Below are 24,736 nucleotides of genomic sequence, written 5' to 3'. Positions count from 1 at the left end.
AGGTCTTTAACTCTTGATCAGTGTGTTTGCCTAAGCCTGAACTTCTAAAATATCTCCTCCTAAAGTTTCATGAATTCTTGTCCCTTGTTTTCTTACACTGTCCACTTTCTAACTTTGTAGTTTTCCTCTCTCTTCCATTTCCCAAAAGACACATTTGGGGTTTTCCTGCAGAAGAGTTTTGTCTTTTGTTCCACATTTTTTACTTTTCGGTTTCTTTTCTTTTTCAAATTAAATCCTTATTCATTTTCCAGTTTTGCCCCAGAATTCATCAGAAAAAAATTTAACCATAGAAGTATATGTAAGAGACCATCCAGTCCAACCCCATGGTTTACTAGTAAATTTAATAAAGCACAGAGAGTAAATGACTTGCTTAAAGTCATAATTGGTGGCAGAGCCAGGGTAGGATTTGCTTCTTCTGATTCTTAGTCCATTGTTGTTTTGAAACATTTAATAAAATTGCATAATAGTAAAGATGAAGTAATGCAACTTCTAGTAACTTTTCTTAATGTGTATGAACTGTTTATTTCCAACTTTTCCAGATTAGATAAAGAGGAGAAGCTTCTGAAACAAAGTCTAGAATGCTGAGATGATTTGGCAATCTGAGAACAGATTTGTAACCAGATTGAAAAGACTACAATTATTTCTTAAATCTGCAGTGAAACTTCTTCTCATGAAAGTCCTTCAAATTATGTAATTAAGTGGTTCAAAGCTCCCAGACTGGTTTCAATGTACTATAATGTAGCACATTTATCAAACTATACAGGGAGTTTCCAGTGGAGCAGGTTATTCTCCCATAACCTGACAACCGGAGATTACGGAAAACAAAACATCATAAATAAAAATTGGCTGTGAGGAAAGTTCTCTTACACATTATATTAGGAATAATTTAGAAATGCATAAAAACCACGTAATGGAGCCTAAGGGAAAATAAAAATTTTATTCCCTCCCCACAAATTAATTTTTCTGGGTTTTCTCATTTATCATCTTCAATAGATATATGTAGCCTATAGCCCAAGGCATATTTGAACCAAGAAGTAAAGTACTGAAGGTTTTTAAATGTGTACTTTTAAATCCTACTGTAGTAAAATAAAGTCCAAATGCAGAATATTAAAAACAATCTTCTGGGGATTCCCTGGTGGTTCAGTGGTTAGGACTCCACACTTTCACTTCCAGGGCCCGGGTTCAGTCCCTGGTCGGGGAACTAAGATCCCACAAGCTGTGCAGTGTGACCAAAAAAAAAAAAAAAAAGGTCTCCCTGGTTAGTGTTTTGTACATTTAAAAGATCATTATCACTGTGGAAGGGACAAATCGGACAAATCTTCCTTTAAGATGGAGAAAAGTAATTGCCCTTGACACTAGGCAGGGATGGAGAATTTAGGGGTTACTGATGTAGTTGTGTTCCTCGCTATCACGGTACAAAAAGAACTCTCTCTTCCTGCTGATAACCGGAGGAGAGGCAAGAGGCCTGGGAGAGTCACATGGAGCCTGGAGAAGATGCTGACAGAAGAGCGGCAGCTCTGTTTAACCACAGCTGGTCTCACGGCTCCCTTGACCAGATTGTTATATGAGGCTGTTTAGAAGGAGCAATTGTGCAGCGTGTTTGCTGAAAAAATAGCTTCAGTGGTGGCCAAGCATCCTGGTTTTTGTTTGTCCCTTCTCCCTTGTAGAATGAGACTAATAGGAATAATCTACCAGAAGTCTATATATTGATGCCAAAGTTTTTCTCCCAAAGTCTCATCGTCTAAAATATATTTGCAAAAATTCTCATCACTGTTCAGCTCCTTAAATAGAGGGATGTCTAATATAGGACACCTAATATCAAGGTGTCCACAGGGCTCTATTCACTGCTGGAAGCTCTGCAGGAGCATCGGAGACTCCTTTCCTTGCTTTTTTCATGGATGTTAACTTGCATTTATGTTTAAAATTAAACAGGGAATTAAGAGTTCTACTTCCATCCCTGCTGCCATTTGGAAATGGCGATATCATGCTCACTGCCTCTAATTCCAATTATCTTCATGCTGCACATCTCATGAGTTCTGGGAAAGCTCGAGTGTCTCTTCCCATGTGCCAGCTATTGCTTACAGAGCTTGGTTTCATAATTTCATAATCAGTGCATTGTCATTAGAAAATTATGGGAAATTACAGTGGACTAGCCAATGTAAGGCATATGAAACCTGTATTAGCCTAATAAAAATAATTTTAAATTATTAGCCTCATAAAAATTAATTTTTAAATAATCAAGGAGGACTGTGTAAAATGACTGAAATTCCATTTTAATAAGTAATTTTATGAATTTTCCTGATTATAAAAAGTTGGAGAAATCCAACACTTTATTTTGTAAAAGAAAATGAAAATGTAACTTAAGTGAGTTTTTGAATCATTCTAGATGAGGCTCAGAACACTTCCTGAAAGATGGTAAGTGGTCAAATATATTTAATTATTGGATGAGGTGAGGGACTGAAAGAGTTAGCACCAATAGCTTATAAAAAGAAGACAAAAGAATTAATAACCACGTGTTTTTCTTAAAGGCAACTGAACTGAAAATACAGTTTTATACCTTTTAGTCAAAGACTGAGATCTAACTGCTGTAACTTGAATAACAGGAATGCATTTTTACATGTTGCAAATATAGAAATTGAGATAATTTATATAAGAGTTAGGATGAAGTTTACTTTTACTTTATGTTAAAAAAAAAGTTTCCTAACAAAGTGTACAAAGTAAGGAAAATTGCTAGGATGTTTTATCTGTGAGAGAGAATAAATTGTTTTCAAGCTCATACCTCCCCATCCCCTTTCAGCATTTGTTGAGAACTCACTCTGTGGGAGTATTAATTTTCTACTGTAGCTCTTTAACAAATTACAAACTTGGTGGCTTAAAACAATACAAATGTATCTTACAGTTCCGTAGGTTGGAAGCCTGACATGGGTCTCACTGGGCTAATATCAAGGTATGCACAGGGCTGCATTACTTTCTGGAAGCTCTGAAGAAGAATCAGACTTGTTTCCTTGCTTTTTTTTTTCTTTTCCTTTCAATTTCTAGAGGTCGTCTATAATTCCTTAACTCATGGCTCCCTTCCTTCATCTTCAAAACCAGCAACACTGCATCTCTCTGACCGTTCTTCTGTGGACCCATCTCCCTCTGACCACAGCTGGAAAGGTTCTCAGATTTTAAGAACCCGTGTGATTACATTAAGCCTACCCAGATAATTCAGGATAATCGCCCCATCTTGAGGCCCTTAACATTCATCACATGTGGGAGGCAGTGTTCAGTTCACAGGGCTCTGAGCCAGCATCAGAAGATACTAATGTAGATATATTTATTTTAAATAATTTTGGTGTATTTGGTGTATTCATATTTATTAATGAAGGGAATAATCAACTCCCTTTAAACAAAAGACTTTCCTAAATTGCTTGAAATGTTTTTATGTACATAAAAAATTTAAAATAATTTAATAATTGTTTAATAATAATTCCATTGCCTTCTGCAAGTCTACATATTTTACATAATTTAATTGTAATAACAATACAATTATATATACATGATAGTATCTTACATTCTGTTCTTTTCACTTACTTCATATATATATTATTAAGCAAACAGGCTGTATTTTATTAAACTTTACTCCTGATACTAGAGATTTATTTGTTTGCAGTTTCTTACTAGATTAGATAATTCTTCACTGAACATTCACTTATTTGTCCAGCTTTTTCCTTTTATTGAATAAATCCCTTGGAAAAAAATTCTTTGAAAGGAATTACAGAGTCAGAATGTATGCCTACCCATTTTTCTCTTCTTATTTGTCTATAGAGCCATAATTTTGTTCAGGTATTAGGTGGTAAATTGGTCAAGGACCAGAGTGTAAGCCCCAGAGAATGTATTTGTCTTATAAGCCAAACCTGGAAATTTCCATCTCCTGTGCCAGTGATTGGTTTAAGAATTACCTGTGACTTAATTCTGTCCAGTAAGACCAAGCTGACATTTTCATAGCTGGTGAGGATTTGATCAGAGCCGAGATTTAGAACACCGAATCTGTGTAGTGCTGACATCTATTTGCACCATCGGGGTGTTTGTTATCACTATAATTCAGATGAGAGGAGGAGCTGAATGGGGATGAGACTGGAACAAGAGCAAATGGCAGTGCAGAGGACAAGGCAAAAGAAGGATTCGAAGGTGACTCTGACGTGTTGAGCCAGGGTGACTGTGTAAGAAAGAAAGTGCCATTGTTGGGATGGTAGGTTTGTGGGTGTTTGGGATGCCCAGGGATATTGGGACCCCTTCAATTTGGGATGTGTGACCTGAGGACAGAACATCCAAATAAATGTGAGCCTTAAGAGAGAGACATTTTGGGTTCAGTAGAAATGTACCGTGAGCAACACATACAAATCACATATATAATTTTAAATTTTCTAGTAATGTCGTTTTTTAAAAAGTAACAAGTGAGGCTAATTTTAATAGTGTACTTTATTTAACACACTACATCAAAGATAGTATCATTTCATTAGTCATTACATATCCCAGCATCTCAATTTTCTCCAGCCACGTTTCAAGTGCTTAATAGTCATGTACGTCTAGAAAGACCAGTTTAGGAGCTGGTAATAAAGTCAGCACCTTTCTTTGTTTGCAGGTGTGAACCCATGTTCGAGTTGTTCCTGCTTTTTTTCTGCTGTTACGAACAATGCTGTAATGAACAGTCATACACACAACTTCTGGTGCAGCAGTTAGGGGCAGTGTACTCTTGGGAGTGGGACTTGTGCACAGCAGCAGCAGAGACAGGCCTCACTGTCTTCCCAGGTGGCTGCTGCAGCTCACGCCCCTGCTAGTAGGATGCAAAAGCACCCACATGGCTCCACACCCCAAAGTCACGTTTCATTTTTGTCAAGCTAGTGGGTGTAAAATGGTTTCTTACTCTGTCATAATATTCATTTCTCTGATGATTAATGAGTTTGAATACCTTTCCAGATCCATTTGAATCTTCATTTTGTTCTCTTCTGTGGTAATCACAAATATTTATTCATTCAAATATAAGTATATTTATATTATGTATGTTATAGATGTCATATATTATATTTGTATATGGATCATATATTCATTTACAAATGGTTGTTGAACACCCTCTGCTAAATACTGGTCTAGGTACTGGGAATGAACTAGTGAGGAAAAAATGATATAGTCCCAAATTCTGCCTTCATGGAGTTTACATTCTAGTGTGTGTGCAGTGACCAGGGAGAGACCAAAAAGAGGTAAAATGCTGTCTGACGTATGTCAGTGAACCTGGGTTTAAGTCTGGCTCAGCCATTTTACGTCATTAAACCTTGGTTTCTGCAATTGTAAAAAGGAGATGGCAATAATATTTATCTTCTGTTGTTTATTAAATACATATGAAGAACTTGACACAGTGTCAGGCAAATTGTAAGGATTTGGCAAATGCTAATGACAAGAAGAAGAAGAAGGAGAAGAAGAAGAGGAAGAAGAAGAAGAAAAAGAAAATATAACTACTATTTTCCCCTTTCTTGCTTCTATTTTTTCTTCTAGGTTTTTTTTTCTTTTTTTCCAGTTACAACTACTGAAGTTTCAGATTACATATGTTTTGTTTTTTTTTTGAAGCATTGGCTCTCATTTAGGTGTCAACCTCCTGGTATTTTCTGCAGCAAGACAGACGACTTTGGCTAATTTTGAGATGTGTTGTTTTCCAACTTCTTAAATCCCAAGAACAAAGAGCCTGAGTACATGTACTTTTAAAAAATCTGCATCACGTTGAATAGGCAAAAATGTGGGAAAATCCAGAGGAATATCTTATATAATTCAGGGCTGTGTTCTGTGAGTATAAGTGTTGCTTGAATTGATCATTTCAATCCAATAACCAATTGATTGTTAATTTATGTGCAAAGTACCGTGTAGGGAGATGCATATGACTTTATTAATCTTTGGAATAATAATTTGTCCCTTTTTCTTAGATAATGATGTTGAAAATGATCTTCAATCATACATCAGTTGAGCACTGCAAGTCGTCCACAGAAAAGCAGAAAGAGTGCAGCAGCTTCTTAACAGCTGTTCGCCTGGCTTCACTGAACCAGATCTTGGATCCCTGGGTTTATCTGCTGCTAAGAAAGATCCTTCTTCAAAAGTTTTGCCAGGTAGCAAATGCTGTCTCCAGCTGCTGTAATAATGGAAAGAAAGTACAGATGATCTCACTATCCAATGAAATAACACAGACAGAGGCATGAAAGAGAACTCTTAATCAACTTGCATGTTCACAGCTTTTGGCAACAAATAGCCCTAAACCTTACTGTGAATTTAGGCATATCTGGCATGCCACTGTTTATGCGTTGAAGTAGAATTTTTGATATAAGGCTAAATGGTCTCAGAAGCATAGATAATCCCCTATGTGCCAGAAGTATTCAAACACAAACAAAGGAAAATAGATTAATAATAGTCTAGTGTTTGGGGGACTCTGTCATTTGTAGCTGAATATGTGATTATTTATTAGGTGAAGACTTTTTCTTCTATATAAATGATCTTGGTCTGTGATGGGGGTGGGATGGGAATAGTTAATATTCTAGTATTCTGAATACATGGGGAATTTAACGCACAGATCGTTGAAGACAAGGTTTATTTTTGCTCAAAACCTTGGCCTTCTGCTTTCTCTTTTACTCTCTCTTTCTCTCTGTGTCACTCTTATTCCCCTTACATTTTTTTAAAAAGTTGAGTTAGGAGTAAAAAAACATCTATAATGTATCCACAAGTGTTCATTGGTACTGATGTTATTTAAATACTGCTCAATTTGTAAATTAGCTGCTAACCTTACAAAGTTTAAGTTTTGGTTGGGTTGGTAATTAGGTTTATTCATTATCTGAATAAGAGTCAGTTCCATTTATTTCAAAAATGACAGAGTTTGTGACCATCCAAATTGCTAAATGTTCTTCCTTTTGATTACATTTTTAATTCCTACAAGCCTGCAGAAGATTCGTAAAACTGTGCTTGGGAGTCAGTGAAGTGATTTTTCAAAATGCTATTTAAGGACTGATTTGAGCACTAAATATACGTACTCTGGCTAATTATCTTCCCTGATTTTCCACCAAAAGTATTCTCTTCAGTATTTTGGGTATTTAAATACTAACTCTGATTCTAACACCAATAAATATTTTGAAGCTTCCATAAAGACTTTCCATAGTTTGGCCTATTTATAGGATTAGGAAATTAATAATATTGATCCCTCACAGCACTTTCTCTGCCCTCTTCTCAAAGTAGCTCTATCTAAATATTTATTCTTAAAATGTTTCTCTCAGGGTCTACATGTGTACAAACCTTGATAACTAAGCTTGATATCTTTTTGGCACAAGTAGGTCACTACGTTAAGTTTTGAGAATTACACTTAAACAGAAGATTTCCCCAACAAACACAACAATCTTTCAAATCAGACCTACATAATATGTTCTTCATACTCTTTAGAGCATTCATTTTGCAGACTTACTAACATTTTCTCATGAAGATTTTAATTTGTTTTTTCCTTTATTGCCTTCCTAGTTTTAAGAAACTTGAGATTTATTTATACTCCTTTATAGTAACTACATTTGTGTTTGTGTTCAGTAAGCATTTGGGGAAGAATTAATTTTAAGAGGTACAAAATATCTATTAGATTAATAAGTACACCACTCTAAGTCAATCAGGAGGAATCAATTTAAATGACCATGTCAAATTGAGTGAGACAGCAAGATCTGCTGGGAGCAGAAATAGAGACACAGATGTAGAGAACAAATGTATGGACACCAAGGGGGGAAAGTGGCGGAGATGCGGGGTTGGTGGTGGGATGAACTGGGAGATTGGGATTGACATATATACACCAATATGTATAAAATAGATAACTAATAAGAACCTGCTGTATAAAAAAATAAATGAATAAATATAATTCAAAAATTCAAATAAAAGAAAAAAATCTGCTGGGAGCACTTTTGTAACTCATGATCATTCCACTAGTCTAGGTTTTGGAAAAAATGATGATAAATAACCTATACTAAAACCCCATTATAAAATCTCTCTATGCCATAGAATTGGATTATCCTACAGGTCACCTCATGGAGGATGAAACAAAACTACATACTTTTTTTTTCAGGAAAAAAGTGCACTTAAATGATCTTATAGTGAAGAGGTTTTACCTCTTGAGTGGTCCTCAGACCCTAGGTTTAGATATACACATAGTATAGATCCAAGTGGTATGAGCTTGATTGGGTTATTTCTTCCAGCACCTAGTACAGCACTTGGAATATAGAAAGTGTTCAATGACTGTTTGCTCAGGGAATGAATGAATCATTATCTGCCAAAACCAAGTGCACATTGGTGGGGCCCCACAATATGGTTGAAGCTCTTCATGCCATTACAGACCATCAAGCTGATACAGTGAATGATCTCTGCTTGTTTAATTACAGAAACACAAATTTATCTTCAGATGTGCAGTGTCATATTGTTGCATAACAAAGAGCGTTATTTGTATTAATAATTTAAGAGACTGCTACTCCCAAGTGGTAATTGAGATTATTGTCAAAGAAATAGCACTTTTCATCAAACCACAGAAATGCATAAAGACAAAACAGCCTAAAACTCATGCTTAACTACAAAACAAATCTTAACTACAAAACCATGTATCCCTGCCCAGGGATACATGGTAGTTGTGGATGATGGCAGTTTTTGAACAAGCTTGAAAAGGAATCTAAAAAAAAAAAAAAAAGAGGTTCTGAAGAAGCTAGGGTCAGGACAGGAATAAAGACGCAGACATAGAGAATGGACTTGAGGACATGGGGAGGGGGAAGGGTAAGCTGGGACGAAGTGAGAGAGTGGCATGGACATACATACACTACCAAATGTAAAATAGATAGCTAGTGGGAAGCAGCTGCATAGCACAGGGAGATCAGCTCAGTGCTTTGTGAACACCTAGAGGGGTAGGATAGGGAGGATGGGAGGGAGACGCAAGAGGGAAGGGATATGGGGACATATGTATGCATATGGCTGATTCACTCTGTTGTACAACAGAAAGTAACACAACATTGTAAAGCAATTATACTCTAATAAAGATGTTTAAAAAAAGAAGAATTAATGAATAGGTAAATAATTGAAACAAGTAATTCTGGAAGAAGGATCTGGACATAAGAGGCTATCTTTTTAGTAGAGACTTTAAAATATAATATTATTGTCAAAAAAAAAAAGGAGATGGAAAAGGAAGAATTATGTAAACAGCATGTGAGTTTTGTTATGTAGGCAGCCATTTGTTAGTACATGGAAAACCTGATAAGAAATATAAGTCCTAAATGATATCAGTCTTTGGATGATAGCTGAAGTTAGATTTCAGAGATGTTGTTCAGAGGCCCTAGATGTGGTTAGGAAGTAAACATCTAAAGTCACTGCAGAAGAGTATGTCAGTTTCCACGTTTAAGTTCATTGGCCTTTAAATTCACTCGCATATACTTAGTTTAGCCATGCATATATCTGAGCAGGAAAAAAATGCATGCATAAATTATGAGAATTACAAAACTTCTCAGTATTGGTTAAAAAAAAAAATAGAGACCTAGGAAACTAAATAGAAAGTAGTGAGTGAATGCAATGTAGAAGTATATGTAATGTCAGCTGTCGTAGATTTTACGAAACAGTTTTGATTTTCCAAACAGTGAATTTATACCACTATGTTGTGTCACAGAAGAGAATGATGACACGTCAACCAATTAGAACAGTTTACTTTTCAAATAAAATAAGTATGGTGGATATCTTTAAAATATTTTAAATTGAAGAAACAAAATGTGTTATCCCAAGATTTATCAAATTTACCTAATGCTATATATGAAGTTATTTTAAATCATGCCAGATTTAAATGATTGTCAATTTTAAAGTGCACATATATACTGAACACTTCTTTATTATATAAAAGACCTTTTGACCATGTTATGGAATAAAATTGTGGAAGCTCATGTAAAAGTTAACTATAAAAGACCCTGTGACCACACTGGCATTGAGTAATAGACAAACTAAAAACTTTGACAAAACAGTATTTTAATAAGGTGGACAATCTGTGGCAATATTCTAATATTAAATTTTCAAGAATTAGGAATTTTATTTATTTAATACTTTATATGTTTTTGTTGGTTTTGACCCCAGATTAGTGATCTGCTTTCAGTCTTCCCCATGTCAGTTATCATAGTTCTTTGTATTGGGATTAAGTCAGCTACAGAAAATAGAAAAATTTTGTTTTATGAAATTTTAGGCACATATATTACCCATTTATTCTCATATTTTAACCCCAAAGCTTCTCTTGAAATATACAGATTACTAGAAGATGAGTGACACAGAGAGACTTTATTACTACAGAGAGTATTTATTACTACAAACATATAAAAAGCTTAGTATGGAATAATTAAAATTTCCATGATTTACCTCTGTAAAAATTTAGGTCGCCAACCATGCCCAATCTTCATAACTGCTTGTTTATTGCTAGCTTTGTGATTGTGTTATGTCTCAAATCTGCAAAAATTGAGGTCTAAATAAATGAAAAGAATTGTTCAATGAATGAGATTATAACATTTTTTAAATGAAGAGTAATATTGTGGCTAAACCGACAGAACTGTTTTCTGAGTTGCAATACAATGCTAATAAGAGGTGACATAATCTGTGATGTTTCCTAACATAGGTTATGATAGAGTCTATTTACAAAATTTGGAAATCAGTCTAAAACTCACATGCAGATTTGTTAAGAAGCTGCTATCTGTTCAGAATTCTAAGACTACTGACAGGTGGTGATTACGTATGAAGCATGAAACAGAGAATTAGGAAAAATTCAAAAATTAAACTCCATTATACTGGTATCATTAATATAGTTACTAATTACATGTAAAAGTTCATTTCCCCTAGATTTCTCTCATGCAAAAGGTTTCAATTTTATAATGATTCATGTTGTAGTTATTAAGTAAAATTTTTCACATGCCTTCCCTGAATGCCTTTTTTGGATTGAGTCCACCTATAAAACTGAAGAAAGTAAAAAGAATAGTACAAGGTGACTTTGTTCTCAAAGTGACAAAGGGAAAACTGAAACTATACATATTTATGAAAGACTTCAACAAGTCTAGAAGTGAGGCATTTTTTTTTTCTAAAAGAGGTCAACAATTATTTTTTTGTACGCGGGCCTCTCACCGCTGTGGCCTCTCCCTCTGCGGAGCACAGGCTCCAGACGCGCAGGCTCCAGACGCGCAGGCTCAGCGGCCATGGCTCACGGGCCCAGCCGCTCCACGGCATGTGGGATCCTCCCGGACCGGGGCACGAGCCCGTGACCCCTGCATCGGCAGGCGAACTCCCAACCACTGCGCCACCAGGGAAGCCCCCATATAGTCTCTATTTTATAATTCCTAAAGTGAGGATTCTATTTAAAGGCTTATAATTTATACAAGTTGAGTTGTAAACCATTACATTATGATACCACAAGACAAGTACATTTTGATTCTCTAGAAATGCAGTTCAATCAGACATATACCATATTTATTCATATATAAATCACACTATCTATTGAGAATGAAAATTATTTTATTTTCAGAAGTTTTACATCAATCTATTTCAAAGCATAACTCAAATATCCACTGGAATGCTTATTTCCTCATTAGGAACGAGACTGTTTCCCCAGTGCCCTTGCCTCCAGCCTGTTTTTCCATTTTCTCACGGAGAAAAAGTAACAGAAATATTTACTATGATGAAGCTGGGATTGTTTTTAAGAGAGAGAATGGTTTCACATTTCTAATATGCTAATGTCCTAATATATGAAACATCTGAGTCTGCTTTTTAATATCTGCTTTGATGAAATAATTTTATTATGGGAGTAAAGATAAGAAGGAAAGAGATTACCATCAGATACAAATTAGCCTTTTCAGGCTTTCTGAGCATTTTAGAGATGATAGCACTTCTAAATTTTTTTAGAACAGATCTTAAATCCTTTTGTTAATTGTTTTAGAATTAGAATATTTTGACTTTTTAATTAAAGTGAATCAGATATCTAGCCAAAAGCTAGCTAATCACCAGACTTTAATAGTTATTTGAAAATAGTTTCTTTCTATGGTTTTCAGTTTCTGTAGAAATCAAAGCTGTAATGTTCAGCAGGAGAAAATGTGTATGACTTACTGATGGACTTCAATGTTCTTTCAGCTTTTGAAACGACACTCATATGGAACAGGCATGGAGGGTGGGACAGAGAACAAAGAGAAAGAGGTGAAGGAAAACCTGTGTATTTCTAACTTGTCAAGATTCTTCATCCTTTTAGGCCATTTCACAGAAGCAAGGAGAGGAAGAGGCCACATTTATCTTTTCATAATTGAGCATCAGTAGGACAAAGCGAGGAGTGGCCAGTGTTCTTTTCTGTAAGAGTGAATGTTAAATTCACTCAACTCATCACTGACTGCTAAACTCTTTTTCTTCCCAATCTTCCTGCATATATATGAAATATCTTACCTTCTCCCTCTTCTTTAACCAAACAATTTTGTACAAATAGCATAAAGTTGAACATTTCTTTAAGGAAACAAATTAAAAATAGGCACTGATTATTTTGATCTGTTTACAACAAATGAATATATTATTTTCAAAATGTATCTAAGTAAGAATTGAAATCATTGGCACTTTAATCAATCATGTAAAGCTCAGTATAGAAAGTGTACATTTCTCCACCTCGCCTACTCAGCACCCCATCCCTACACACTTGGTTAAATGGGAAGGTATACTGTTGTCACCTTTATGTAGTTAGTTATCTTAAGTGTATTTAAACATATCTTCCAGTATGTTTTAAAGGGTAGTTTTCAATATGGTGGAGACGAAAAATAAAAGAGACTATGAAAAGTACATCAGAATTTTGACGGCATTCTAGTCAGAGCCAGTCTGTGTACTTAACAAATGTACGTTATTTATGTTGTGCTTGTCAATGGAAAATAAAGTCGAATATTCTGAAATGTCCCTGTCTTTCTTTCCTGATGCCAACTCATGTCAGGAATGTTTTACTTATAATCACATTAAGCATTTTGCTAAAATCCTATTTGATGTGCTCTGCCAAGATAACAGCACAATGTAATGCAATAGCATCATCCTATCTGTAACATTTAAATCATTTTGTTTTATATTCCATAATAACATGTAGTACAAATTATCACTGATGTGTTATAAACTTGAGAGGTGCTTTTCAATATGATACCTAGTCATGTTATAATCTCAGAATTTTTGTTTTTAATACAAAAGCACATTTATAAATTATTCTAAACTTAGTTCTCCTACTTTCTTGTGGATTTGAGTATAATCTACAGGCAGCCAACATAAGAATTGCCCTTGTTTATAGTCAGCTCCTTCAGCAGACTTGTACCTGTGTATTGGTGTGAGCTGATTACTGGTAGAGATGTGTTGGGCTACCCAACTACCCTATTCCATGTGCTTATTTAGCTCAACTCTACTTCTTCCTCCCTCAGTGATGGGAGAAGTTCTGTAGAACATAGACTGCAAAGCCAAGCTCATTATAAGTAACACGCCGAGCTCGCCCTCCTTCCTCCTAAGAAAAGGCATTTAGGGAGAGTTCTGCCGTAAATCGCTGACCAAATCTTTTTTTTTTTTTTTTTTTTTTTTGGCTGCACTGGGTCTTTATCGCTGCGCACGGGCTCTTTGTTGTTGTGGTACGTGGACTTCTCTGGTTGTGGCGCACAGGCTGCAGTGCGCATGGCCTCAGTAGTCTGAATAGTTGCCCCATGGCATGTGGGATCTTAGTTCCCCAACCAAGGATCAGACCCACATCCCCTGCATTGGAAGGTGGGTTCTTAACCACTGGACCACCAGGGAAGCCCCTGACCAGATCTTATGATCTCTACAGTCTTGTAGCATTTGAGGTAAACATCATTATGGCTATCTTCCGGTACACCAAGAATTTCCACTACAACGCTGATGAACCTACATGCCATGGAATGACATTGCCCAGTTTCATGTTCTCAGAGGACAAGGAGTCAGGCATCTTTAGATATCTTGGAGGTTGTTGTGCTCACCTAAAAGTCTTGAGTAGACCTATTTTGGAGGAAGGTACTCAGAATCCAAGCCAGTCCTCCAGACTTGTTCTTTTCTTCAACATATATTTGTTGTGTACCAATTATGGCCTAAGCATTCTGGTAGGCACTAAGACACAGGGATTTAAAAAACAAACAAAAATACCCAGCTTTCAATGAATTTATAATCTAGTAGGGGAATAGCAAATCATTTGAACAGAGCTGCTATTGGGGTAAGCCTATGGTAATGAAAGCATATGGGGGAGGTGATGCTGAAATAAGAAATAGTTTCCTGTAGGAGTTGACATTTAATCTGCATTTTGGAGAAAGGAGTTGCTATTAACCAGGAAGATGGAGGCACATTTTAAGATACTTTTTCACTCCACTCTGCCCAAAGCAGTACAATTTCCAAGGCATTCAAACTGACTAAATTCTAGTGGCCCTGTAAAAAGTGTGGGTCTGAATCGTGCATACCTCTGTAATCTCACAGAGTGGGGAAAAGTGACTTGGCCTTAGGGCAGGATTTCTGAAACATGGAACTCTTTTCGTTTTTTGTTTTTTGTTTTTTGGGGGTTTTTTGTGGTACGCGGGCCTCTCACTGCTGTGGCCTCTCCCGTTGCGGAGCACAGGCTCCGGACGCGCACGCTCAGTGGCCATGGCTCACGGGCCCAGCCGCTCCGCGGCATGTGGGATCTTCCCAGACCGGGGCACGAACCTGCGTCCTCCGCATCGGCAGACGGACTCTCAACCACTGCGCCGCCAGGGAAGCCCTGAACCATGGAACTCTTGACACATTGGGGCAGATAATTCTTTGCTGTGGGGTGTTGTCCTGTACATTGTAAGCTGTTTAGCAGCTACCCTGGCCTCTACTCACTGGATGCCAGTAATATCACCCTAGTTGTGACAATCAAAAATGTCCCCAGACATTGCCAAACGCAGCATGGAGGACATATTGGCCCCTAGTTGGGACCCTCTGCCTTAGGGCAAGGGCCATGGCCACTAAGAGGAAGCTATGTGTGAGGGTTTTCAGGACAAGGCCATCTGTGGGATCTTGGTCCTGACAGGCACCATTCTGGCATTTCTCAAGGAAGCAGGCATTAAAATGCCAGTTTGTGTCTGACTGCACAAAAATGTGGCACTACCACTACAGCAGTGCCCTGATCACCGTGGGCCCTGATCCACTTCCGTAATCACATAAATCTATTCACAGACAAAGAGGTACAATTTCTTAGAAACTATCATCTTTCTATTGATGCCTCCAATCCCTATTTTGTTCTTGATAAGAGGCCCTAGGATTATATGTCTCTCAAAGGGATATCTAAAGATGGTCCATTTCTCTCAGGACCTCGAAAATCTGTTATAATTCCTCTTAATTAAGTTCACATTTCCAGGCAAGGTGCGTTAGTAAGAGAGAACTAATTTACCAAATTCTGTCTTTAATGGAATTTTTGCATGTCTGATCTGTGTTACAGAGTTGTAAGAGCTTTATTTAATCTGAGACATAATCTTTATCAAAGAGCAGTCAAATCTGGGGCAAATGTCTCTTTATCAGCCTGTGCCTTTCTGAGTTTGTGCCAGTCTGCAGTACCTCAGGTATAGAGCTATTACCATACATTTTGCTGACAGAGTTCAAGTCATGATCTCTATAACTGACATTTAAACTCTAGTTTGCATGAAATGGGAATTTGAAAAACTTAAACCACAAATCTGACCCAAAATTAAAATGAAAACAAAGGTACTCATTAGTTTACTGTAAATTTCTGAGGCAAAGTAGGGAAGGTCTATGGATAATCAGTGCTTATGCCTAATATTATTATGCAATCCTTTAAAAAGAAGTCTTTGAATATAACATGCAAGGTTGTTTGAATTCAATTTTGAAAAGAACATTGGAAGAAAATAATTCTGAAACCACTACAACCCATTGAGGCCTTTTAAAATTAGATTTAACTAGAAGTACCCAGTGGAACACTGGTTCTTAAACACTGTGGGGTCAGAGACCCCTCTGATAATCTGGTGAAAGTTTAGGATCCCCTTCTCACAAAAAGCACAGAGAATTTTTTTTACAGTGTCAGAGATTGTGCAGTCCTCCTAAAGTCTGTCTACAGATGTCTTGGAAATTTATACACATAGGTTAAGAATTCTCAATGTGAGAAAATCTTTGTGATTCAAGGAACCTCACAAGTGTCCATGTTTGGTTTGAAAATTAAAATCGAAAACTGCAGCTAAATCAACATAATTACTTCCCTGTGAATGCCAAAATTCCTTGACATCTCATGTCAAGGAACGACATGCCCATAATAGTCAATCAGAATGATGCCCATAATAGTAAATCAACATAATGGGGGCAGAATTATTAAAAGGAACTGCAATCATTTTTTTTTTTTTTTTTTGCGGTACGCGGGCCTCTCACTGTTGTGGCCTCTCCCGTTGCGGAGCACAGGCTCCGGACGCGCAGGCTCAGCGGCCATGGCTCACGGGCCCAGCCACTCCGCGGCATGTGGGATCCTTCGGGACCGGGGCACGAACCCGCATCCCCTGCATCGGCAGGCGGACTCTCAACCACTGCGCCACCAGGGAAGCCCAGAACTGCAATCATTTTTTAAAACTGCCATAATGCGGGGAAAAGAAACAACACCATCCCAAACAGAAGAGGAGCAATATAGGTTACTTGCCAAAAACAGGTTGAAAAATGAAAGGACCATTTTTTGGAAAAGAATTACAAGTTATCCAATGACACATTTGCCTTACACAGAGTTTTAGTTTTGCCTTGTGTTGATCCAGCAAGAGAGATTTAAAACCAACTATTAAAAAAAAAAATCAGTTAAAATAAATATCACCTCACCTGAAAAATGCAATCTCTAAAATGGTTAGAATCTAACTTCCAGTTATTTTCTGTTAAGTGACTTTATGTTATGTTATGTATATGGATAAATATATTTTTACACTTCTGCCTGTACTATAGTTTTGTGTTGCTATTTAGAATGAAAGCAGCAAGGAGGACCTATTGATTGAAACTTCCAGTAAAATGCAAGGCATACACTTGCAGACCTTACAAATGTAAAATTAATGATACTTTAAGCCAATGCTTGAAGCTATTAGTGGAATGCAGTATTGATGTTTATAGTTTGCACTTCTCTAGAGGGAAACATCTGGAGCAATTAATGACATTTATCTTTGCATTTTTCTTGTCTTATTGAGGAAAAAAGTGCCATCTTAGAGCACTGAAATATTTATATTTTGGAAACCCTACACTTTGATACCAGAGCATCCTACATTCTGGATGTGTGTATGTGAATTGGACAGCTGTACATAGTATGCATGAAATTGCAAGTTGATTTTCATAAGTCAGTGGTTTGGAGTCTTCTCCTTAGAAGATCCATGAAAAGCCATTTTTAGAGGAAGAACAATTGCTCTTTGTTACTTATTTTCAACATTCCTTGACCATTATTATTATTATTATTTTTGCCTGGCCTCTTTATTTTAAGAATTGCAGTGACAGAATTAATATTTACTAGAAAAATTTTGGAGAAGTAATATTCATTTATTGCCAAGCTCTGAAGAGGAACTGCTACCTTAAATGTTTTGCAGCCCTAGTTAGACATGCATGGCTCCTCTCCTTATGACAGATTTTCTCCCACCATAGCCATTTTGCATATTTCTGCTACTATCCCTTCAGCAGAATTGTCATTGAAACCTAAAATAATTCATTTATTAATTTAATTAATTAATATTTGACCACTACTGAGAGATTGCATGTTTAAAGTATTTTAAAGCATTTTTAAAGCAACATCATTTCTCTAAAATGTTCTCTAAATTGTAGTGGGTCATAATGAAAAAGAAAAACTCCCAGTGTTGGACAAGGAGTCAGAACACTTAAGTCTGTTTATCTAATTTGCTATTCAGTGGTTGTTTGCCCTTGACAATTTACTAAACCTCTCTGAACTTGAATTTTCTTATCAGCACAGGATTATTAGGATTAAATAAGAATGAAGATAAGGACACTTTTGAAAGCACTATACAAGTAGGTAATGGTTAATATTATTTTATTATCTGGATTTCATCAATGGAACATTAAATTTAATTATGATTTTTCTCATCTCAAACCACTATAGTACAGTCTGGCTAACTTAGTATTGGGCTTTCACCAGAACACACAAGTGATATTAGAAGTCTAGTTCTGGTCCCACATAGGGAAAGATACATAGCTTTTTTTAAGTTTATTTGCCTCATCTGTACAATCAGAGGTTGGTTGATCTATGTGTTATCCTGTAGCTGAAAAAACATGATTTTCCCTTCTCTCTGGAATGTCATGAAGCTCATCTTGTCAGCTAAACACAGACAAGTTTTTCTCTTTTGAATTTTGAAAAACAGCTCATAGGAAATCTCTAGGCGACATAGACAGAAATGCCTATAAAAGGTTTCTGTTCCTTTTCTCCCTAAAAAGAACTTTTAGTTTTCCAGCCTCCTTCTCCTATGAGATTGTCCTCTTACCAGACTGGAGGATCATTGAATTCAGGGGCCATGCCTTCCATTTCTTAAGTTTTTCTGCCTCCTTTCCTTTTCCTCCTCATCCAAACTACCAAATCCTATAATATTGATTGTTAGATGACAGATCTCATTTACTTCTTTATTTTTGGCTCAGGAAATATTACAAAGATTAGGTTGTGTAGATTTTCATACACTTGGGCTTATCAATGGGTGTGTGTGTCTGTGTATGGGATGTCCATTATATCTCAAATGTGTATTTCTTTTCTTCAGTGTTTCATTTTTAATCACAATATTTTATGTTCATGCCTTTAAAAAGTCAAGTGGCACTAAATGTTTATTATGACAGCTGAATAGATAAAGAAGATGTGATACACACATGCGCGCGCACACACACACACACACACACACACACACACACACACACACTGGAATACTACTCAGCCATGAAAAGAATGAAATTTTGCCATTTGCAGCAACATGGATAGACTTGGAAGGCATTATTCTGAGTGAAATAAGTTGGACAGAGAAAGACAAATACTGTCTGATATCACTTATATGTGGAATCTGAAAAATACAACAAACTAGTGAATAAAACAAAAGGGAAACAGACTCACAGATATAGAGAACAAACTAGTGGTTACTAGTGGGGGGATGGGGGCAATATAGGGTTAGGGGATAAATAAAAGGGTTATGGGATTACATGAAATCATGTATGTGAAACTTTTGAAAATTGTAAAGCACTATAGAATTTAAAGAATCTTTCATTCAGTTATAAAAAGCTAATGATACCCACACTCCTCATTCTAACCCTCCCCCCACCAGCCTGCTCTCCAGCTTTTTTTCAACATTTCTTCTGAAATATACCATCATATTTCTAAATAACATATTTATGTTTTTGTATCCTGCATAATCAACTTTGGACCTTGTAGGCTAATTTTCTATTTTGCTGGATTTAACTCTCTCCTCACGCATTGTCCCATTATGGTTCTAACATAATTTTATTAAATCAGAATTCAGTGTTTGCGTTTTTATGACAATGTAAATATTCTTAACTGCAGAATCAGTAGAATTGTCATCATGTTTCTTTTCTTGGACACATTTTTTTATTTTCTAGAGTTAAGAAATTATCAAGTTAAATTTGCTTAACTTTCTTTGTGCTAATGACCAAATCTTAACAGTTTTCCAAGTGCTCAAACCTATCAGATAATCTGTACCTCCTTTAGAGCCTAAGATTTTTTTTAAAGTTTCTCTTCTATTCAGCCTATTGCCTTTTTTTTATTAGATACCCTGTTTCCTAGATTCCATGTTTTGATGTATTTCTTGAATAATTCACTCTTTTGATCACACCGGCTTTAAAATGGGCTTTTTAATAGAAAAGAAAAATGTAAGGAACCAAAATTCTAGAAAAGAAAATGATTTTAAATATACATGAACACTAACAACAATAGTGATAATAACAATAGTGGCAGATATCATTTTATGAGCACCTATATTTTACATATGTTATCAAATTCTCATGTCAATGCCACAAGGTAGGTGTTATTACCACTACTTTCCAGATGAGAAGTCTGAGGCTCGGGGAGGGTAAATCACGTGGCCAAGTCCACAGAGTTAGTGAGAAGTGTTAGCTGCGATTCTCACCTGATTTCAGGTTAGAATGTAATTGCTGTGAATTCACTTAGTGAAGAACTACTACTATGATTATTTTCTGAAGCAGCAAGTTTATCTTGGAGAAATCCTCTAAGGCCCCATGAAAGAAAGGCTTTGACTCTGTTCTGATGCCTGGGCATTTTTTCTGCAGCCAGAAATAATCTTGGGCAGCAGTGGTAAGGTGGTTTTTCCAACAGTACTGATTAGATTCAACAAACAAGATTTTCAGCAAAAATGTAGTCCTTATGTCCAATCTAGGCGTGCACACTACTGAGAACATTCAGACCTTCCCTGTTGGATGCAGAGCCGCTTCTGCAGTGGAGAGAATATCACCGCTGGCAGCAGATGGCTGCACAAAAAGAGGGCACTTCTGCTTGCTGCCCAGGCCTGTGAGTTTTGCTAAAAACTAAGAGCTTATCATGATCTGGGTTACTAAGTATGCATCTTTTTCAGTCCTTTTTTTTGTTTCTTTTTTTGTTTTTCCTTTCATACTTTCTCTCCTGCTTGTAAGGTAACTTAGGATTGGGCTTAATGAGAAGGTGTTTTTGCTTCCTAATGACACAGGGACTCCTGGGAGAATTTGTAAAATTCAGGACCGGCCAGAGGGAGAGCCGGTCATTTGTCTGCAGTGAAACCATTCTGTTTATCACCTCCTCCTGTTTAATTTTGAAATTTGCTCTAGCTTCTTCCTGCAAAATACAATGCAGTTTCAGAGCGGAGCATATTTTATCTTTGAGAAAGAGAAAAGCTGTCCCCAATTTTTGAGTCTTTCTTCCCTTGTTGCTAGCAAGCAAAATCTATTTGGTATATTTGACATTTTATCCCTTCACCAGTTTTCTCTTCAACTGGCTGCTCTGTTTTCTTCAGAACTGGTCAGGCTGATTAGAACAGTGCAGAACATTTTGCTCAAGGGAATAAAATCTCAACATCTCCAAAACTTGAATTCTATGTTTTCAGATGAATGCAAATGGAAACCCACCTATAGCAGTTTAACTTGAAAAATCGAAAAAAAATCAGTGCATCTTGGAATTTATCTTTGGTCTAATTTTGCACATTATCTCTATTATTTCAATTGCAACAATAGCCAGCAATTCTCAGGCATCTCAGGGGTCGATTAGCATCTATTCAGAACAGGCTTAACCCAATTACACATAAACATTTATTAAAATATATATTTTTTATTATTTTTTATTAGTCATCTCAGCACTGTTTCAGCTTCCTTCTTGATCTCCCTTATAATGCCTTAAACTGGAAAACAAAGGCCCATAGTCACAGATTTAAAAGGTGGTCACTATATTTATTTGGTGCTATTTGCATTTTTTTAGCTCTTGGAGTCTCTACTTTTGCTAAAGGCTAAGGTGATAATTGTACAGTCTAAACTTAGTATTTTTTAAATGTCTTTAAAAATCTTCTATACAGAACAAAACTTCCTTACAAGTCTATGTTCTCTGCTGGCTGGGTCAGGGGCTGGGAGGTGGAACAGTAGAGGGTAGGTTCTTAAACTTACAGTTGAAGGTATGTTGTCCATCTGTTTTCTCAGTTTGCATTAACTCAGTCTCTTTGAGCGATGTGTTCTTTCTTCATGGTTTCTCCCAGCTCCTTCTTTCCTTAGCCAAGATGGCATCTGTGTGAAGGAATAAACTTATATTCCCTCATGGCAATGGGGGCAGATAGAGAGGCAGCTTGTCCACACAGAGGACCTGGTTCTGTCCGCTGAGTCCTCCCTACCCTCTCTAGAATTGATTTTGGTCTTCCTGGTTGCTGGGTAGCTGCTGGCATCCCCCGTTGATTCAGGACTGCTGAAGCCTGTGAACTATTTCCTCAGCACACTTAAGCCCTGTGGTCCTACTTTGCTGACGGCCCTATTGCTGTCTCACTGGCACAGCAGATCCTCAAGGCTCTGCCACTTCCTTCCTCTGGAAACTGCTTTGGGCTGTCCAACCCATAGGAACTGCTATCTCTGCCAGGGTGTCACTCTGGTCCTGAACATAGCAGCTCCATGGCAGCTCTTCTGGCGCTTAGCTTTCTTCTCTTTTCCATGAACCCCAGGGAGACTCTGGGGGACCTTCTCTACCATGTGAGGGCTGGGAGCACCCAGACAATCATCATGGCCTCTCTCTGCTATTCCCCTTCCCCAGAAGTATCCATACATATGTGCCAGGGCACACTCTGAGACTGTGTCCTCAAAGACTTGTAACCATCCCTTCTTTCTACTTGAGGTTTCTATTCTTTTGTCACCCTCCCACTTGTGGGGTTTGATGCTGAGGCAGTTGTGGTGGAGAAGTAAAGACATCTCTCCTGCTTCTCTTCCTATATCATCCCCACCTCCTAGCACTAGAAAGGCTTTTGACTGCCTCCATGCCATTTCCTCCTTCTTAAATTGGTCTCATTTGCCTGGGACTATGATGATGGAATGGTTCCCATGGCTGTGGGGAGGAAATGGGAAACAATACTTTTACTGATCCAAAAAATAATTAGGAGGTATTTAAAGCTTCAAAGAATATTGTTGTTGTTTCCTCAAAATACTTCCCCTATTTTTCTGAACTGCACAACTTCCTTTTTTCCCATCTTTGAAAAAATAAGTTTAAAAAATATTTTCCCTTTCAATTGGCGAGTAGGTTGTGAGTTCCTAGGTTACCTTTATTTTCTCAGTAATTTTGAAAAGTTAAAATAATTTTGTTATTTTGATCAATCTAAATAATGTTATTATTTAAATGAATTAGCAACATAACAGATAGCTACAATAGCTAGGCCATACAGTACTGTATACCCAGTAACAACAAGTTTTCATTATTCAAACCGACAGTTATGGACATTAATAGGCCTCTGGCCAGCTCAAGTTCTCCATGACAATAAATCCCTGCAGGCCAGGATTTTTCAGGAACCAAGCTCAGATTAAAGTCTATGTCTGGGTATAGGGCTATATCCTCCTGGTTCTGAGAACCAGAAAACTCCAGATGTGGAACAAACCAACCAAATTCAGTGAATCAGAGAGCAGCAAGGATGGTGTAGGAAAGGGTTAGTCTCTAGTCTACTATCTTGTTGATGCCAATCAATTGTTCTTCCTTTTGCATGGTTTACCTTTATAGACCTGGGGAGTGCATACAAGATAAGGCAGGTTGTGAATTTGACCAGGTGTGCATGGTTATCACCAAGCTTAAAGAAAAAAAATCTCCCTTATACATACATAGTGCATCATAAGTCAGCCAGCAAATACTAACTAGTGCCACTCTGTGTCATACATCATGCTGGGCTCTTTGGAGTTAGTTAGAGAGTATTTTATAGTACAGGCCCTGCTTTTAAAGAACTAGAATCTTAATGAAAAGATCATGCATGCGTTCATTCACTCAGCAAATATTTATTGAGTTCATCCTTTGTTCCAGGCGCTGTGATATGTGGGCATGATGCAGAAACAAAATAGATGTGAACCCTGCTTCCATGGAACTTACAATCAGGAGATACTTATACTTCTAAGTGACTTTGGCTATGTCCGAATAACCCCAATTCTAGCCAAATGGAAGGAAGAATGTTGCAGCCCACTCACAACTGATGTTCCCAAAGTGGGAGGCCAGGTGTAAGACTGTAATAATTTATCTAACAGCTCTGTGTGATTATACATATTGCTGTAAATGTACCTGGTAGAATAATCTCACTGAGGAAAAGTTCCTCCTGAGTTGGTACCAGAGGCAGATATATGGTTAAGCTAATGAAGCTCAGGCCTCAAAGCCCCTCATTTCACAGGCCTTTTCCGAGGTCTGGTTTTATATTCATTTCATTAAAGAAAGTTGTATATTCTTCAGGTTCTGCAAGCCTGGATCCAGTTCTGTCTGGTATGGTACCCAGGTATGCATGGAGAAAGTGGGATTTGACCTAGCTCTTGAAAGAAAAGTAGGCTTTGCATATTCCCCCAAAGAATGAGAGCCCAACATATATACAATGGAATATTACTCAGCCATAAAAAGAAACAAAATTGAGTTATTTGCAGTGAGGTGGATGGACCTAGAAACTGTCATACAGAGTGAGGTAAGTCAGAAAGAGAAAAACAAATACCATGTGCTAACACATATATATGGAATCTAAAAAAAAAAAACAATGGTTCTGAAGGACCTAAGGGCAGGACAGGAATAAAGATGCAGACCTAGAGAATGGACTTGAGGACACAGGGAGGGAGAAGGGTAAGCTGGGACGAAGTGAGAGAGTGGCATGGACATATATAGGGCAGGACAGGAATAAAGATGCAGACCTAGAGAATGGGCTTGAGGACACAGGGAGGGAGAAGGGTAAGCTGGGACGAAGTGAGAGAGTGGCATGGACATATATACACTACCAAACATAAAATAGATAGCTAGTGGGAAGCAGCTGCATAGCACAGGGAGATCAGCTCGGTGCTCTGTGACCACCTAGAGAGGTGGGATAGGGAGGGGAGGTGGGATAGGAAGGGAGGGTGGGAGGGAGATGCAAGAGGGAGGAGATATGGGGATATATGCATACGTACAGCTGATTCACCTTGTTATAAAGCAGAAACTAACATCACTGTAAAGCAATTATATCCAATAAAGATGTTAAAA

General features: G+C 37.3%; 1 protein-coding gene across 2 annotated transcripts in view; it reads left to right on the top strand.

Annotated features, from left to right (window-relative positions):
* PTGER3 (prostaglandin E receptor 3) overlaps positions 1-24,736 on the top strand; it is a gene marked incomplete at its 3' end in the record, with an annotated part of 70,355 nt that overhangs the window by 31,601 nt on the left and 14,018 nt on the right. The window contains exons 2-3 of one of the 2 annotated variants that reach the window (XM_079901918.1): positions 5,955-6,134; positions 20,427-20,557. In XM_079901918.1, coding sequence (XP_079758044.1) covers positions 5,955-6,134; positions 20,427-20,557 — 311 coding nt within the window. The remainder of the gene's footprint in view (positions 1-5,954; positions 6,135-20,426; positions 20,558-24,736) is intronic. The other variant, XM_079901917.1, reaches the window with a different exon arrangement.

This window comes from Stenella coeruleoalba (assembly GCF_951394435.1).
Source record: "Stenella coeruleoalba genome assembly, chromosome: 1".
Classification (NCBI taxonomy): domain Eukaryota; kingdom Metazoa; phylum Chordata; class Mammalia; order Artiodactyla; family Delphinidae; genus Stenella; species Stenella coeruleoalba.
The sequence above is the reverse complement of the archived record's forward strand: the minus strand, read 5'-3'. Positions and strand labels throughout refer to the sequence as shown.